General features: G+C 44.9%; 2 protein-coding genes across 2 annotated transcripts; one reads left to right on the top strand and one right to left on the bottom strand.

The window, feature by feature from the left end:
• Positions 1 to 8,349: 8,349 nt before the first annotated feature.
• Positions 8,350 to 13,288, bottom strand: LOC133110333 (tumor protein p53-inducible nuclear protein 2-like). The gene is made up of 4 exons (XM_061220349.1): positions 13,040 to 13,288; positions 10,421 to 10,753; positions 9,608 to 9,740; positions 8,350 to 9,039 (listed from the first exon to the last, which is right to left on the bottom strand). Exons 2-4 carry the CDS (start codon positions 10,542 to 10,544, stop codon positions 8,781 to 8,783), a joined length of 516 nt encoding a protein of 171 aa, XP_061076333.1. The 5' UTR covers positions 10,545 to 10,753; positions 13,040 to 13,288; the 3' UTR covers positions 8,350 to 8,780.
• A 2,910-nt stretch (positions 13,289 to 16,198) lies between these two features.
• Positions 16,199 to 19,933, top strand: snai1a (snail family zinc finger 1a). Its single transcript, XM_061220819.1, has 3 exons — positions 16,199 to 16,516; positions 17,711 to 18,178; positions 19,325 to 19,933. Exons 1-3 carry the CDS (start codon positions 16,441 to 16,443, stop codon positions 19,543 to 19,545), a joined length of 765 nt encoding a protein of 254 aa, XP_061076803.1. The 5' UTR covers positions 16,199 to 16,440; the 3' UTR covers positions 19,546 to 19,933.

Genomic DNA, 19,933 nt, shown 5'->3' with positions numbered 1-19,933 from the left:
TTCTCAATAGTATATCTAGTTATCCCCTTAAAAATCGCCCCTTTTCTTGACAGAAGCTTGAAAATGAAATACCCGAAATAAAATGGTTACTAACCCCAGGCATAATCCCGGTCTATTCTGAAATGTAATCCCCTGGGGTTTGTTTTCCAAGAGTCAGTATCACCCTAAATATTACCAAAGCAAAGTTTCAGAAGCCCAAACACGGTGAAATATTGTGTGGATATTTTCATTACTGTTACCTTCCTGTCAGCTTCGACCAGTCTGGCCATTCTCCGCTCACCTCTCTCATTAACAAGGCATTTTTTTCTCGCGGAACTGCTGCTCACTGGATGTGACTCTAGAGACTGTTGTGCGTGAAAATCCCAGGAAATCAGCAGTTTCTGAGATACTCAATACCACCTTGTCTGGCAAAAACAATCATTCCGCAGTCAAAGTCACTTAGATCACATTTCTTCCCCTTTCTGGCATTTGGTCTGAGAAGCAGCTGAACCTCTTGACTAGGTCTGCATGCTTTTATACATTTAGTTGCTGCCACATGATTGGCTGATTAAATATTTGCATGAATAAGCTGGTGTAGCGGTCTACCTAATAAAGTGCTCATTGAGACACATTGAGACACCTCTTCAAGCAGCACCTCTCACTGTCCCTCCCTACCTCCCTGTAAACCTTAATTGTTGTCTTTCTGTGATTTACTTGTGTATCAGGATGTTTTAGTTTGGCTACGTAAGCAGTGTTTGGCAGGTTAAGTATTGTTCATACATTTGCGTGTTTCGGTATTATAAAAATATATATATATATTTTTAAAATAGGCCCTGGTCCTTATCTTTGTTGTGCACCTATTCCTGGTTTTGGGTATGCACTTTGCACTTTGTTGTACGTCGCTCTGGGTAAGAGCGTCTGCCAAATGCCATTAATGTAATGTAATGTGTATATTATTATTAGTGTAAATACTGCTGTCAATGCTAATGATATAAAAGCTACATAATTAGTTGCAACATATCATAAAAGGTCATATGCTGTTTAAATACAAATCATCATAGTCTGTAGTTAGACAATATTGTTAGTTAGACAAATATCAGAACTGTAAGAGACACATCAATCATGCCTGCCGTCCAGATTGTTTCAGTCAACTGATCATAAGGGCAACACAGGTTATAAGCACCTTGAGATTTTATCCTAAATGAAAAAATAAAATGTATTAGTATTATTAAGTGTCAACTCGTCTGACCGGGATAGGGCTCAATCACATCTTCTTCTGAACATAAATTTCTGCTTCCTGCCTCTGAAAACAAGGTATGAAAAATGATTATTTTTTAAAATCATTAATTAATATAATTTTCATCAAGTTTGAGAGACTTTCCTTTTTCTTCTGACAGCAGCATGGATTTCAACCTGTAAACATACACATGATCTGCAAAGAGAGATGAGTTTCTCTAAGGTTTTGTTCTTACAGGTCATTGTCAGGTATTTTTTGTCTCATGAAACCAGACATTTTTTCTTCTGCTCATTTTCAGCACTCTGTGTGCGTCTGAAATGAGCTCACAGTGTGCACATCTTGGCTGTTTTGGGTTTGGTGCTTTATCGCTAATTCTGTTCTGTCCCTACGGCCTTGCTCCTGCTCCGCAGCCCACAACAGAGTGACCTTGTGAGCTCTGCTCCGATAAGATCACATGCCAATCCACTTGCTGAAGCTGAGATCTGGGACAGAGTGCCCTGTTCACTTGCCTCTGACAAGCAGTCAGTGCATAACACAGAAGTGAGTGACAAGAAGTCAGTGCGTAGCACACAAGTGTCTGACAAGTAGTCAGTACATTACCAGTGTCTGACTGTCAGGAATCAGAACACAACAAGAGCGCGACCACAGAAGTTAACATTAAAGTCTTTATTAATTTCAGAACAGGTCAGACAGGCAGGGGTCAATATCCAGCGAAGTGGTGGCAGATCAGGCAGTTCGAAAATGAGAGTCCAAGCAAAGGGTCGGTACACAAACAAACAGGTTCAGCAGGGATAATCCAATACGTGCTCGATGTCACAAGCAAAGGGTTGATAACACATGGGCAGTCCAAGCAAAAGGAGAATCCAAAATGAAAAACCAAATTCCAAACACAACGGGTCAAATCAGAACAAAAGGGTAAATCCAGGGACAGAGGTATAAAACAAAATAGGTCAAAACAGCAGTCAATCAGAAAATAATGCTGGAAAGTATGGAATAGACACATAACAATTTGGCAGTGAGTTAAACTATCAGAGGGGTTTAAATACATAGATAAGGAGGGGGAAATAACAATCAGGTGTGGGGAAACAATCAGGAAGTGAAACACAGGTGAAACAAATTAATGAAGTGACTGAACTGACAGAAAGACTACGGTGTGCACAGAGGGTAAGAAAACACGGAAACGCTAACCATTTAGACAAAAACGAGACAATGAAAAACGGATCCTGACACTGACAGTCAGTGCGTAACTTGCACTTGTAAGTCGCTACACTTGTAAGTCGCTTTGGATTAAAAGCGTCTGCCAAATGACTAAAATGTAAATGTAAAATGTAAAAATGTAACACACAAGCATCTCATAAGCAGTCAGTGCATTCTTCCTCAACTTGTCGGCCGCCTTTGATACAGTCAACCATGAGATTCTGCTCTCATCACTGACTGGGATGGGTGTCACAGGAACTGCACTGGCATGGTTTTCCTCCTACCTCTCTGGTTGTTCCTACCAGGTGACTTGGAGGGGCTCAGTCTCTGATCTTCACCCCCTACAAACTGGAGTCCCGCAGGGCTCAGCTCTTGGTCCTCTCCTCTTCTCTCTATACACCATGTCTCTTGGTTCTGTTATCTCTTCCCATGGCTTTTCTTACCATTCTTACGCCGATGACACCCAACTCTTTCTTTCCTTCCCCCCCAATATCCAGGCCACCACACAGATCTCTGCCTGCTTGGCTGATATCTCTGTGTGGATGACTTCCCACCACCTGAAGCGTAACCTGGCCAAGGCTGAGCTTCTCTACATCCCTGCTAAGTCCTCTCCAACAATCAACCTCTCACTGACTGTTGAGGACTTTGTAGTTTCCTCCTCCCATACGGCAAAGAATCTTGGGGAGACTCTTGATAACAGCCTCACCCTGGCTCCACAAGTATCCTCCACTGCCAGAACCTGCAGGTTCTTCCTCTAAAATATACACCACATCCGTCATCTCCTGATGGAGAAAGCCACCCAGCTCCTAGTCCAGGTGCTCGTCATTTCCCGCCTGGATTAGTGCAACTCCCTCAACCGGTCTCCCAGCTTGTGCCATCAAACCCCTCCAGCTGGTCCAGAATGATGCAGCCCGCCTGATCACCAGTCAGCCCAGGTCGGCTCATGTCACCCCATTCCTCATTGGCCTCCACTGGCTTCCTATTACCGCACGCATCCGATTCAAGGCCCTAGTGTTGGCATTTCAGGCTGCTAAGGGGACTGCCCCACCTTACATCCAATCCTTAATCACTCCCTACTCCCCAGCTAGACCACTCTGGTCTGCCAGCTCTGGTCACCTTATGGTTCCCTCACTACGAGCACCTGGCGGTCGAGCTGCACGTTCACTCCTGTTTTCCGTTCTGGTTCCTCAGTGGTGGAATGACTTGCCTACCACTGTCAGGACAGCAGAATCCCTCCCCCTATTTCGACGCAGACTAAAAACAAACTCAAACTGTACCTTAGTCCTACCTCTGATTCCTCCCCCTTTCCGATATCCCTATCCCTCTTGTCTCACCCCAAAAAAATAAAAAATAAATAATAATTTGAATTGCACTTATGATGATTGTATGTTTAGAACAGCACTTCATGTGTATTTTACTAGTTCTGGATGTGTTGCTTTAACTTGTGAAATTGCTTTGGATTAAAATATTCTGTCAAATTACAAAAATGTAATGTAAATCCATAACACACAAGTGTCTGACAAACAGTGCGTAACACACAAGTGTCTGACAAACAGTCAGTGCGTAACACACAAGTGTCTGACAAACAGTGCATAACACACAAGTGTCTGACAAACAGTCAGTGCGTAACACACAAGTGTCTGACAGGCAGCTAATACACAGAGCCCCCACCTGCATGTACACTTCCCTAATCAAGCCTCTCCACCTGGACCCCTCCTGCTCACCTGGGAGTTCTGGGGCTGCAGGGTCCCTACCCTGGTTGGCAGGGCTGGGCCGGTCTTCAGAGGAGGGGTGGGGAGTACAGTATCAGAGAGACCAGAATAGAGGGGGTGGGGGAAGGGCAGGAGCTCTGTTGGGGCCTGGTGGGGTGGTGTGTTCAAGGTTGATGGCTGTGCCCATGTGACAGTGCCCTCTGGTGGCCTGGCAGAGGAGTAGTTTGTGGGGCCCTGTCTATTGCCATGGTGAAACATGGTTGTGGAAAAGGGCTCAATTAGGCCACTAAGGAAGCCATCCCAGCGACGGGCATGACGGTGAGTGTGGTCTCTCCTGGATCAGAGTTCCAGGGCATTGCCACAGCTGGCCATTGGGTGCAGTCACGGGCAGCTGCCATGACAACAAGGACAGAGAGAAGTGGGGAATTGAGTGGCTTTGCCTTGGGGGCTGGCTGGATCTAGGGGGCAGGCAGGTTGGCAGGCTGCCTGCAGAAGACTTGGAGGTGGGGGAAGAGCCAAGATGAGAGGTAGGGCTAAGGTGAGGGATAACAAAGTTATTATAGCACTGCAAGCAGTTTTTCGCTAGGAAAGGCAATTAAGCTAACATATTTTTCCTGCCGGTTGCGAAATAACAAATAATATTACATTAGGATCTGTAGCTACTACATAGCAAGCCAACTAATAGCTCACCTCCTAGCTTGCTCACCTAATTAGATACTTTCTACTGTTTAGGGCGGCCTGTAGCGTAGTGGTTAAGGCACATGACTAGGACCCCCAAGGTCAAATTCCGGTGTAGCCACAATAAGATCCGTACAGCCATTGGGCCCGTGAGCAAGGCCCTTAACCCTGCATTGCTCCAGGGGGGGATTGTCTCCTGCTTAGTCTAATCAACTGTACGTTTCTCTGGATAACAGCATCTGCCAAATACCAATAATATTTAGCAAGCTTTTATTCTGACAGTCTGTAGAATGTTCATGAAGATAATTTCAGGCCACGTATTTGGTGCATAGAACATGATATGATGTGATACCTTAAAGAATCTGCTCATCTCCAGGGCCCACCACTGGTGAAGTGGAGAAAGTGTCCCCCTCCCTGCCCCTGATAAAGGAGCCACCCTATGCACACACAGACGGGTTCATTCTGTGTTTTTATTGATGGGTTTTCCCCCAACATTTCAGAACAGATGGACTGTACACATCAGGGGCGGTCATCCACCAAGGTAGAACAAGGCAGGTATTAAAATAGGGAAAACAGTGCTCAACATCACTTGTGTAGTTCAGGTGATATTTACTGTATTCAGTTTGTCAAGTCTCTTAAGCTGCTGTGGTTCTAAGCTCCAAACTGATTATGAAAGTCCTCAAATGCATAAAAACATGCTAACATACATTCTAAGTAAATAGACTTGTAACAGAGTGTAAAAGATAGTGTTTCTTTCCCCAAATTTGCACCTGCTGGCCTCTCATATCAATGCCTATAATTGTTTTGCCCCTAGAGGGCACCACATGACAAAAATCACAAGCCTTTCACAATCATGCACTGCATATATTCTGACCACTGGGGGGATATCTCAAGATGAATCCCTGATGAAGCCATACACTCAGTAAGCACTTTATTAGGTAGACCTTTACACCAGCTTGTTAATGTAAACGTTTAATCAGCCAGTCATGTGGCAGCAACTATATGTATACAAGCATTCAGACATGGTCAAGAGGTTCAGCAGTTTTTGAGATCAAATGTCAGAACGGGGAAGAAATGTGATCGAAGTGACTTTGACTGTGGAATGATTGTTGGTGGCAGACAGGGTGGTTTGATTATCTCAGAAACTGCTATCTCCTGGGATTTTCATGCACAACAGAGTTTGCAGAGAATGGTGCCAAAAACAAAAAACATCCAGTGAGCAGGAATGCCTTGTTAATGAGAGAGGAGGAGGAGAACGGCCAGACTGGTTGAAGCTGACAGTACTGCAAATAAGCACATATTACAACAGTGGTATGCAGAAGAGCATCTCTGAACACACAATGCTTTAAAGCTCTAAGTAGTTAGGCTACAGTAGCAGAAGACTTAATAAGTCTAAAAAATAAGTTGAATAAATACCTAATAAAGTGATTGCTGAGTGTATCTGCAGAAAAGCATCAGCCTCAATAGCATCAGGCCCAAGGGAGGAGAATTGGGAGATTCGTTGTCTTATGTTCATAAATGTGGACACAAAAACAAAGAATCTGGTCCTGAATAGCTGTCAATTTCAGCTTACCCCCCCCCCCCCCACACACACACACACACACACATACTTTTGACTCCTAAAACAGTATGCAAACATACACAAATAAACCATACTTTATATAATGTATTATATATTAACATACTTCAGCACCATAATATATATTCCTTTCTATTATTAAATGTGAGTAGACATGTAGATGAAGTTATGAAAGTGTACAGGAACAAGGTTATGGAAGAGGAGGGTTGGTGACTGGCATCCACAAAGAAGCCTTCAGAAGCCTAAATAATTTGTATGGTTGAAGATGACCATAGGTCAACCAATAACATGAGGGGGTGTCTGTGGAGGTGAGAGCCCTAAATTAGCTTGTAAGATGTTTGTAACACTGACCCCATGAAGGACGGGACAGGCGTCCAATCGGACAGAGTCCGAGTTGTCGTGACAACCCCAGCCCAGCTACTGCCTGGCCTGCCAGTGTGCCTCTCCTACGCCAGGGTGTTATGACGGCCATGATAGCTGTCATTCTCACGTCAAAAGCAGGTGCCAATGAGGAACAGCAAAATGTGACATCCCTCCTTGCTCCAGATCTGATTCTTGTGTTTTACTGCATAAAAGATTCAGTGTGCTAAAATAATGGCTTGCTGCTGAAGGACAGGCTTCCAGAGCAGACACATCTAATCAGCAGACACTTTGAAAGCACCAAATCATTAAGGGAAGGAACACCCTGACCTTTTGACCTTTTGAGGGCAAGATTCTACTGGCCATCTGTCCCCCACATGACAACCTGGCAACAAGAGAAGTCCTCCTCGTAATGGGTCTGAGCTGTGCTACATTTCTAGAACCTGGAACACAGGGGAGGCAATACATGTTTAACCCGTTTCATTGTGCTAAGATTATTGCTGTGCTGGTTTTTCTGGGTGAGGCACTATGAGATATGAAGAGCAATAAATACATACACACACACACAGGCACACACACTTTCAGCAGGTCTATTAATACTGGTTTTTATATAAGGTTTTATATGGGCCTCTGTCCATCCACTACAGGTTTGGGGAAAGGGATACTGCGATTACTCACATCTCAGACTGTGTTTTTCTGTGGCATAGGGGTATAAACGACCACGGTTTATACTCGTGAAAACAAAACATACATACTGTATACTGTACTCGTATGTGGGCACACACCATGAAATCAGCCCAGATATAACAGTCCATGGAGGCAGCTATAGTCCAAGGACAAGCTTAAAGGTAGAATAGGTACGATTTTTGTTTTAAAACATTGTTACAAGACCATTGTAGATCTTTTCCTATCATTGAAAAGGGCTCACTGACATGTTGACTCGCCCTCTGCCTGTGTTTATAGTTCTTAAATTTGTGTTTCAAAATATACAGTTGACGGCTCAACACTCAGATAGGGATAAACAGTGCTGTGGTTTGAAGGTGTTTGTTGCTGCTATTCCTCTCTTGACTGTTAGAAGTCTGAAATTACCTATTGTACATTTAATTCAACCTTTTTCCTCTTTATTGCTGTCCTGCCAAAAATCAACTCCAGCAACTGTTAACCAAACATCACTCTATCCCTCTCCTCTCCCTCTCCTTAGTTTAGTAGCATTGTGGATCAATTGGAAAGCACTGATAGGCTGTCCTACCCCTTATGCTCCCTAATAGGAAAACAAGGCAGGGATCAGCAGAAGGGCAGAATCTTTATCACAAGCATAATTTCATTTTTAAATGTAATGCTTCATTTCACACCAGCACTGGAGTGGGGTAAAACCAACATGACCTGACTGAATTGCAGGGTGTGTGTGTGTGTATATGTGTGTGTGTGTATATATGTGGGTGTCTGTGTACATGTAGCAGTAAAGCGTAGGTGGATAGGGCAGAGGGTTGTCATTAATGATGGCATAGTGAGGTTTCACAAACCATACAGGCGGAGCTGGGCTGACAGTCATGGATTTGTTTAAAACCAATAAAAATATTTTGCTTTTTACCAAAAAAACAAAATGATTGTGTCATATCAGGAAGTGACCAACCACACATTCCAGGCAGTAACTTTTGGCTTTGGGAAACCTCGCTCTCCCATCAGCAGGTGGTATACTGGATCAGGATGGCTGAGTGTGGAGATGTGGGTGGATGGGATGGCTGAGTGTGGAGATGTGGGTGGATGGGATGGCTGAGTGTGGAGGTGTGAGTGGATGGGATGGCTGAGTGTGGAGATGTGGGTGGATGGGATGGCTGAGTGTGGAGATGTGGGTGGATGGGATGGCTGAGTGTGGAGGTGTGGGTGGATGGGATGGCTGAGTGTGGAGATGTGGGTGGATGGGATGGCTGAGTGTGGAGGTGTGGGTGGATGGGATGGCTGAGTGTGGAGGAGTGGGTGGATGGGATGGAGTTTGCAGTTATAATGCCCCGGGTGTGCGTTAAGCTCCTGAGCGCACTCAGTGGTTGCAGGTGCGTGAGCTGGGCTGGTGCAGGAAGGGTCCGTGGCCGTGGCTGGGACGCCGGGGCGGGTGGTTCCGGACAGCGTTCTGGTGCTGGGTGCGGTTTCGGCCCAGGTGTCGGCGGTCGGCCCGAGCCTTGGCCTGCTGGACGCGGCCCACCTGGGTGACTTTGGCCAGAGACCCCACCTGAGAGCCAGTCCCACGGGTCACCCGTCCCAGCACCCTGCTCCGTACCTTGGGGGGCTGCTCCATCACCCTGCAGTGAAAAGCGGGGCATATTATTACTACATACCAGTCATCATTATTGCAACATACCAGTCATCATTAATACCACATACCAGTCATCATTAATACAACATACCAGCCATCATTAATACAACATACCAGTCATCATTAATACAACATACCAGTCATCATTATTGCAACATACCACTCATCATTAATACCACATACCCGTCATCATTAATACAACATACCAGTCATCATTATTGCAACATACCAGTCATCATTAATACCACATACCCGTCATCATTAATACAACATACCAGTCATCATTATTGCAACATACCAGTCATCATTAATACAACATACCAGTCATCATTATTGCAACATATCAGTCATCACTAATACAACATAGCAGTCATCATTAATACAACATAGCAGTCATCATTAATACGACATACCAGTTATCATTAATACAACACAATCTTGTATGATCTTGCAACTTGTCAGTGTTGATGTAAAGAAAAAAAGATCCTTGTACAAGCAGCTTTGGAGTTACTTCATGTGCATTTTCTACCTTTAAACACAAGGACAACCCTCACCGCACACTGCGGACCAGACTGGCCACGCCCTCCTCAGGAGCAGCCAGGTCGCCATGAGAACTGTAGACAGACAAGCTGGGGAGATCCACCAGGACGTCCTCCAGGGGACTGGCATCAGTTATCGAGGTGCCCTCTGGAGGAGAAGACAAACATGACAACGTGTCATTCAAACAGAAGCACTCCATGGCTGGGATAAGGGCTGTGCCCCCCCCCCCCCCCACTGATTGGCTATGGTATTCTTGTACTGGGGACTCCTGTGTGCCCTTTAGCAGTCAGAGTAGCCTGCCTAATTAGAGAGGCGCAGTTGTGAAGTCAAATATAAAATAAACTTGGTTAACTGTGTTAAACTCCGGCTCACTTGGTCATTGGTAACGTTAACGAGTTAGTATTAGGAGAAGCTGTGAGAAGAGGGCACCTAGGAAATTGTGAAGGACCTTGCACCTACTCTGGAGTTTCTCTACCTTCATCTCAACCTGGGTTGAGGGGTCTAATGGGAATTCATTTCTGTTCCAGAACCTAGGCTGTGATGTGAGGGAGTACACTACACCGTCCCTGCCAGAAACGAGGACAGGACCAAATTATCCTGCTCCAGGATTGCACAGTCACCCCTGATAACAGGGACAGGAAGATATTATCCTCTGAGGGAGTACACAGTCACCGCCAGTGATTAAGCTCCTAAGACCAAGCTAATGCAAAAGTTTCGGGTGAACATTCCTGTTTAGCTGTGACTCAGATAGTTATAGAGAACATTCTGTCTTTTAAAAAATGGTATGATTACAAGTCATATGTCACATATGAAAAACACCCCCTCACCAGGAATACTGACAAGTAGCCATCCCTCCTCATCTGCCTCCAAAATGCAGGGTTTTGGCTCCTTCAAATCCTTGGAAGAATCCTCCACCTCTCCGAAAAACAGGCTGCTAATTCGCTGGAACATGGTGAAAAGGCAGGTGGTCGGTTGGAAAGAGTAAAACTTTGGCTCTGTAAACAGAGGGTCAGGTAGCGTGTTGACGTTGGCCCCTGGTTCCTTCTCTTGACCTCTTGGTGTGAACCGCTCCTCAGCCTTGTGGCAGGAATGAAAATGGGATAGGCAAGGCTTTCACTGTGCAAAAGAGAGGCTTTGTCTGGTATCTCAGGAACAAAGACCTGGTCAATTCAGAGACATAAAGAGATAAAAGCAGATTAGGGTTTATGTGCAATAGGATCTACCAGCTGTAGGCCTCGGTTAGTACTGAATCTAAGCAGGGCTGGCCTCTGAGATCTTTAAGTCGGATCACCTCCACAATAGGATGTTCCTGGAGTGGATAGGCTACAGAAGCAGATGAATTAATACATCTAATAAGTCTAATAAGTTTAATAAATACCTAATAAAGTGCACACTGACTGTACATATGCTTGTGTGTGCTTTCTGTTTGTGTGTTTGTGGTGTGGTCGTACTTGAGCCACAGTGGCCAGTGAATCTTCCTTGAGACCTGCCTGCCCTGCCAATGCCACGGCCTTGGTTTGATAATGACTAAACCTCACCATCGTTTTGAGGCAAACAGATCAAGCTTTATTTGTGTGGGAAACTATTTTGGTCTTTAAATACAGACTCAAAAGTTACCTCCATAGTCTCTCTTGAGGTTCTTTTAGAATGGGGCTGCTCATTAACTACTGCCTGAAAACCACTACAATCCCAGGTCTCCTCTCAAGCATTATGTGACAACATGTTTTTAAAAGGCACTATACAAAAACACTGAGTGATATATTGATGACTAAAATATTCCTGGTCATTTATGGTTTCATAAGAAGGACTGTAAACAATTGTCTTTTCTCTTTGGGTACCCCAAGGATTCTGGGAAATAAAAAATAAAAACTTCTGTAGACTATTATTGTCCTCTTCCTGACTGCCATGTTGTCTGACATTTCAGACAGTGGCCAGATTAGACTATCAGATATTCTCATCTGATGCATTGTCTGTCAGTAGCCACTACTACTTACTGCACAATCTACCAGCAGGACAGGGCACTCACTGGATTGCGGTAGTACAATTTACAAGCAGCTAGCACTGGGAGACCGCAGGCACCAGAGGTCTCCCTGACTTGAGGAGTCACCGGACATCGGCAGAGTCAGGATTCAATACCAGGCCAATGGGCATGTAAGCAGAACCAAGTGTCTACATGGGATGCCAGGCCCAGTACCTCTTGTCTCACCCAAGTTATGAGAGAGCCTGGTTTGCCTTCATAGAAAGATGAGTAGTTTGGTAATGCTGGACTTGAACCCCCAAGTCCAAACAAAAACAAAACCCCTTAAATGTCCATATGCCATATGATAATGAGCTATGACGTCATGTCTACCTAGGTTAACGGAATGTGAAAATAAGAGAAAGAAAAATGAATAAATACATTTGAAGACTTTAGACGAAAATGATCGCAAACTAACTTCCACTCAAAAGGCAATAGCGGAGCTCTAATTCTATCGCCTGCGAGCCAAAAATAAGCTCTTTCCCTTATTTGGAGCGGAAGGGGGAGGGGTTTATGCTGCCCGCCCCAAGGGAAACACAGCCACCACCAGTAACTTGGCCAAGCTGTGTTTACATTTGAAACAGTCAAGTAAAATTACATCTGGAGGATTTTTCCATGACCGATTAAAAGCGAATTAATAGCGTAATATGGAGAAAGATTATCGATGATTGACAAATGCGTGTATGATCCGTAAATAATAGACATATGATGGCCTAAATGTGTTTTACGATCCACAAACAAATATATCGCAACTTGTGTCTTGCAAATTGTAATGTAAATGAACGCGCAATTATTTCTAAAAATGCAAACATATCTGGGAATAGCTACATATCTTCAATTTTGCACAAATATCGAATTGCCTAAATGCGAGCAACCTGTTTGCAATCAGCCGCTGCAGAAGAGTTGAGGCAATAACAGAGGAAAGGAAGACTGACGGACTTGAATTGATGATCAACCCAGATATAATGTTCCATAAAAAACGACCATTAGCTATCCATAGCAAACATAACCAACCACTAACATATTGCATCGAGAATTTGTCAGAATTAATGGTGTTCACAGTATTCAAAGGTAGGTTAGCTGGCTGGATTCGGTTGCATTATAATAGGGAGATTTTCAAACATCCATAGAATACGCGTCATCGTTTTTTAACGGATAATATTCGGGGTAACCCACTCTCCATCGGATAGGGTAGTCTTGCATATAGTCTACAGTAGCAGGGTCATCGTAAAGAGATGTTGCCTTTCTCTGAAAAAAATATATACATACATACATGCATACATTTTAAAATCTGTATTTGGAGTGCGAAGGATTTGCCACATAGCCTAAATATGTTTTCAGGACGAACAGAGACAAGCAAGGTCATTACCGAAACGCTGATTATTGAAATAATCTATTGTGAATAAATAGATGCATTAGGCCTACTTACCTGTCTTTGATGTGTAATTTAAGTTGTAAACACGTCGAATAAACAAACGGACAACAATAAGTCTAGTATGCTACGATAAATACAGCTTTATAGTCTTTAAATGAGGTAGTTCAATTCTAATAGAATGTATCAAAGTCTTTCTTCTCAGAAGAAGGTATCCGTGTAAACGTAGCTTTACAGTGCTGTGTTTTTAACAAAATAACCCGTTTTACACTTTCCCTGCAGATATTTTTCCAGCGCTGCTTACACTTCTTGGGTCAGAAGAATACAACAAACAGCTGATCGTGGGATAACAACACTCGTAACAACGTCCTGCCCCTTTCCATTCGATCTGGGAAAACCAATCAGAAATGTACACAAGCATAGGGGGCGGAGACTGCCACTTATTCCAGTGGAATAGGTGCCTGTATCACGAAAGTAGCCAGCCGTCGAAAAAGCGAGAAAGTAATTTTTTTTAGTAATTATTGTCTGGTCGCTTTTAAGGTTGCTTCAGTATAAAGCAATTGAGGATACACGAGGAGTACAATTTTTATTAGTTTAAAGGTTGCTATGTGGGACACCTTTTCTATTGATCTTTTCCACATAGCTGCAATGGTGGTTTATGACCAGCAGAGGCACACAAACTTCAGTGTTTTGATGTAGTAAAAATTATTTTACTTGTCTATCAGTTTGCATATACAATGGGCTCCGCAATTATTAGCAGCCCTGACTGCCAATGCAGAAAAATCCGCTAAAGAATAAACAATCGATATAATTCAAAATGCCAACATACTTTATTCATGTTTCAATGGAACCAACCAAAATCAAACATTAATTTAATAATAATAATTATTGCCACCCCTGGTTTAGTACTTGGTGCATCCTCCTCTGGCAAGGATAACAGCATGGAGTCTTTTCCTATAATGCTTGACAGGTTAAGGAACACATTTGGAGGGATTTTGGACCATTTCTCTATGCAGATCCTTGCCAGATCTTTTGCATTCTTGAGTTTGAGCTTATCAACTGCCCTCTTGAGTTCTGCCCACAGGTTTTCAATTGAATCGAGGTCCGGCTCCTATAATGGCCATTGCAGAGCATTTCATTTGTTGTCATAGATCCATTTCTGTGGGGATTTTGAGGCACAGCGATGTACAGAAGTATTTGGACAGTGGTACAATTTGTGTTATTTAATTTATTATTCATTATTTCATTTCAAGTGCAAAGTGCTGGAGAACAGAGCCAAAAGAACAGAAATTGTACCACTGTCCAAAAACTTACAGACCTCACTGTATGCTTTGGGTCAATGTCTTGCGAGAAAGTTCACCTACAGCCAAGTCTCAGCCTTGTGGCAGAGGCAACCAGATTTTCAGCCAAAATTCCCTGATACTTGATGGAATCCATTTTACAATTAATCTTAAGCAGTGCCCTGAACCTCTGGAATTACACCAGCTTTAAAATCACTGACCCACCACTATATTTCACTGTGGATATGAGGTGCCTCTCCTTTTACGCACCTGTGTTTACATTTTAGACATTTACATTTTAGTCATTTGGCAGACGCTTTTAATCCAAAGCGACTTACAAGTGCATAGGTTCTACCACAAGTCAAAGCATCACATCCAGAACTAGAAAAATACACCTGGACTGCTGTTCTAAACATATAGTCGTCATCATAAGTGCAATTATTTTATTTTATTTTATTTTTTTATTTTTATTTTTTTTGGGGGGGGGGGGGTTAGACAAGGATAGGGGTATCAGAAGGGGGGGGCGGGGTAAATCAGGAGGGGGGCCTAAGGTAGAGTTTGAACAGGTGTGTTTTGAGTCTGCGTCGAAATAGGGGGAGGGATTCTGCTGTCCTGACAGTGGTAGGCAAGTCATTCCACCACTGAGGAACCAGAACGGAAAACAGGCGTGAACGTGCAGCTCGACCGCCAGGTGCCCGTAGAGAGGGAATCGTAAGGCGACCAGAGCTGGCAGACCGGAGTGGTCTAGCTGGGGAGTAGGGAGTGATCAGGGATTGTATGTAATGTGGGGCAGTCCCCTTAGCAGCCTGAAATGCCAACACTAGGGCCTTGAATCGGATGCGTGCGGCAATTAATTGTGTTTTCATGCCAAACATGCCAATGCTTTATCTGGCCAAAATCTTGCCATTTCCTCAGTTAACCTAGATTGAACGAAGGTGCTGTGGTCAGATGAGACCAAAATTGTATGACGCATGGAGTCTCTGTCCTGTCGCACACTGATCACAGCAATGGTTCAATAATCTGCCACCATCTAGTGGTGATTTATAGTATTAAAATAAACTGGAGATCCATTATTTCAAATGTCAGGCAAGTGGCTCTGTTGCACAGAGAATAACTTCCATCAATCCATTATCTTAACCCGCTTATCCTGAACAGGGTCACAGGGGGGCTGGAGCCTATCCCAGCATACATTGGGCGAAAGGCAGGAATACACCCTGGACAGGTCGCCAGTCCATCGCAGGGCACACACACCATTCACTCACACCTACAGGCAATTTACACTCTCCAATCAGCCTAACCTGCATGTCTTTGGACTGTGGGAGGAAACCGGAGTACCCGGAGGAAACCCACGCAGAGAGGCCCCCGGCCGAGGGGGATTCGAACCCAGGACCTCCTTGCTGTGAGGCGGCAGTGCTAACCACTGCACCATCCGTGCCACCACAGAGAATAACTTTCACAACCAAAAAAGCTTGCAGCTTCCCTGACTTTTCCTGTTTTTGAACATAAACAAATTATGCTGAATCATCAACAGTAGTTAAATGTTCTGGTTTTAATTGGAGCTGACATTGCTGAGCACATTTCAACATTTTCAAAGTACATCCCTTTGAAAAGCAAGTAACTACTGGATGATGTGAAATCCACCTGATGGAACTATCATTGGAACTATAACTGGACACTTGTATGCTATGGTCAGGTTCAGACGAGACCACAACTGAACATTGATTATTATATTATTTAAAATAATCAATCACAGGGGAGATATTATAAGAGTTGGATTCAGTAGTCATACCATATACAATTTATTGACTGTATTTCTACAGAGAACATTGGCTTCTTTTTGCTTTCGCCATTGACTTCATTGATGTGGGCGGGGTTTCAATTTATTTTTGCAACCAGGCGTTACAGTTCGCTCTACCACCTGGGGGCAGGGCTTCGCTTTGGGGGGCTTGTTGTTGCCGCTTTGGTGCATATGTCTCAACCCGCAGCAATAGGTAGCCTACTCATGCACATTCTGATAGAAGTTCGCATTCAGTCCACCCCCACACCGAGGGTCCATTCTTTGACCGATTTAATTATTCGCTCCTCCACAAGCTGATCCTGCCCTGATTTCCAAAAACTATAGTTGGAAACGTGAACAAAACTTAAAGCGCGTAAGCCAAACCAGAACTTTAAAAGACAATGCCCCGCTCTTTCTTAGTGAAGCAGTACTTCAGAAGCAAAAAGTATAATTACAGCGAACTTGAAGACGACATTGGTAAGTCAGTCATTTTTATTTTTATTGGAGGAAATAATAATTTATTGTATCAGCTTTAACGTTCTGGTGTGTGCGTCACCTTGTTCTATGGTGCCTTTTACATGCGTTACGCAACGAGCGCATTTATCAGTGTTCATAAATTGAAAGTTATATATAACAGTTTTTGCATTCACCATTAACTTAATTGATGTGGGCGGAGTTTCAACCACTAAGACCAGACGTTAAAAAGTGCGACCGAAGAATACACTCTGGGTCGATTGACTTGACGACCTCGCGTCAACAGGTTGCAGTTTGCATCTGCAGATAAATTGGTTAAGCCAATAGCTCGACATAGGTTGAATGTCACTAATTTATATGGTGTGCTGCAAAACGCCAAGATGTCAATGCATGTCGAAATAAATACACAAATGCAACTGGTGGAAGCATAAGGGATATTCATATGTGGTTGCTGGTCTGCATAGAGCCATGTTTCTTATGCATTCTGTGGACTGGATCCATTTAGATCTTTTGGAAAAGACAGAGAACACCAGTAGAGCATCCAGTGCAATTGCTGTCTTTGACAAATGGTATTTATATAGCACCTTCTACAATCTCAGAATCCTCTGCAGGGATTCAGCACCAATGTGTTGTACACAGCCTAGGTGCTGCACTGGTATGGGATTTTGCATGACATCAATGAACCCCCCCTGTTCTTCGTGGTGAGTGCCATAGGATGTCCAGTGGCCGTGTCAAGACCTCGGTTTAACATCTGAACTGAAAGACAAAGCCTCCTGCAGCACAGTGTCCCCCCAGTAAGGGTGGCGTATGTTTTATGAGAGGGGTGTGAGGACACCATTTCTGATCCATATGAAGGGCCCCTTGCACTGAAGTGTGGTGCTGTGGCTTATGGGTTAACATTACCCCCCCCCCCTGTCCACCATCCATAATAAACATGCACACCGTTATTCACACACTGTTATCATTATCTTTATTATCTTTATCACTATTGAATTTCTTTTTTTCACCTCCCTCTCTGGTTATTTGCTGGTTTGTTTTTATTTTGTTTCTTTGGTTCTGTTCTGTTTTCGAATGTCTGATTATTTTGTGACTCTGTCTTCTGCCTTTTAACATCATGTCTAACACTTGTGTTGCACTTTATTGCACAATGAAATAAAAAAGAATAAAAAAAACATTCCCCGTTCTCCGACCTCACAGACCTGGCCCTGCCGGGGAGGTCCCCCCTTGCTGAGTTGCAGATTGGGCCGAACGGTGGCTCCTCCGTCGGCCTGGTGTGGAACCTCAGCCTCCTGCCTGACCTCTTTGCCTGGCCCTCTTCCCCGTCCTCCTGCGCCTCCCCCTGCGCCTCCCCCATGGGGCCCCTGGACTTGAGCCCCATCTCCAGCACTGGAGAGGAGGAGTGCACATCAGGCTCCTCCAGCCCTGAGCCCGCTGGTCACTACCGCAGCCCCTGCTGTGCCCCCACCGCTCTGTCCTGCCCCCAGCTATCCCACCCCCCGACCCCCCAGCCAGCCTTCTGCTACAAGCACTGCCCCAGAGAGAACAGCAGCCTGGGTGCGCTGAAGACGCGCGTGCGCTCCCACACCCTGCCTTGTGTCTGCCCTCTGTGCGGCAAGGCCTTCTCCCGGCCCTGGCTACTGCGCGGACACATCCGGACTCACACAGGTACTGCACACACACCCACACACACACACACACACACACACACACTCACACCCACACAGCGCACACACACAGCGCACACACACACTCACACACACAGCACATACGCACACACTCACACACCCACTCACACACGCTCACACACACTCACATACACACACACACTGCTTACCACTGCACACACTGCACACACACACACACACACGCACACAATGCTTTCCACTGCACACACACTGCACACACACACAACTTACCACTGCATACACACACTGCTTACCACTGCACACACACACACACACACACACACACACACACTGCTTACCACTGCACACACACTCAAACACACACACACACACACACAACATACACACACACTCACAACATACACACACACTCAAACACACACACACACGCACACACACACACACACACACACAGCGCACACACACACACACACAGCGCACACACACACACACACACACACACTGCTTACCTCTGCACACATACTGTACCTGCCAGTAATGTTCTCGCAGTGTTAGACTTCCTTTAAGATTATTATATAGTCTACAATGAGTCAAATATCCCCCCAATACGATAATATAATAAAACACTTCAGAATAACACTCAGTGCTTTTATCCTTGTAAAGGGAGTGAGCACCAAAGACTTAAAACACAGGGGTCACTAACTCTAGACCTGCTTTAAACTCTGTTATTTCTATATACTCACAGTAACAATTTTACAATATGCTTGTGCACTATTGCACTTATATAACAAATGCCCAGTGTGTTGTGTGACCAACTAATATAAACCATGTGTCATGAGGCACAAAATTAGTGCATCATTTTGACACCCATTTTAATTTCAGTTTTCTAATAGTTTGAAACCACAAGGAAATGCATTAATGTTGCTACAATTATTTAAAAATTATGACCGAAAAGTACAGTGCAGGATCCCACAAGATGGATGGATAAAATCATAAGAAACCATGGCCTGGACCATGAAAGAGGGCAAATATATTGTTCTGTATGTTTACAGTTTCCTGTTTGATCTTAGAGTGTCATACCTGAAGAGTGATTTTCTTTTCATTTTGGCTTTGTTTTATTGTTCCTTTTGACTCCCTCTCCTCCCCCCTCCCCCTTCCCTCTCAGGCGAGCGTCCGTTCTCCTGCCCCCACTGTGAGCGTGCGTTCGCGGACCGCTCTAACCTGCGAGCGCACCTGCAGACGCACGCCGAGGTGAAGCGGTACCACTGCACTGCCTGCCCCCGCAGTTTTGGCCGCATGTCCCTGTTGCACAAGCACAGCCTGGCTGGCTGCAGCCCCGGCACCCGACCTCCCAAACCCCACCCTACTGCCAGCCCCAGCACCTGACCTCCACAACCCAAACCCCACCCTACTGCCAGCCCCGGCACCTGACCTCCACAACCCAAACCCCACCCTACTGCCAGCCCCAGCACCTGACCTCCACAACCCAAACCCCACCCTACTGCCAGCCCCGGCACCTGACCTCCACAACCCAAACCCCACCCTACTGCCAGCCCCAGCACCTGACCTCCACAACCCAAACCCCACCCTACTGCCAGCCCCGGCACCTGACCTCCACAACCCAAACCCCACCCTACTGCCAGCCCCAGCACCTGACCTCCACAACCCAAACCCCACCCTACTGCCAGCCCCGGCACCTGACCTCCACAACCCAAACCCCACCCTACTGCCAGCCCCAGCACCTGATCTCCACAACCCAAACCCCACCCTACTG

The sequence above is a fragment of the Conger conger genome, chromosome 14, assembly GCF_963514075.1.
Source record: "Conger conger chromosome 14, fConCon1.1, whole genome shotgun sequence".
Classification (NCBI taxonomy): domain Eukaryota; kingdom Metazoa; phylum Chordata; class Actinopteri; order Anguilliformes; family Congridae; genus Conger; species Conger conger.
The sequence above is the reverse complement of the archived record's forward strand: the minus strand, read 5'-3'. Positions and strand labels throughout refer to the sequence as shown.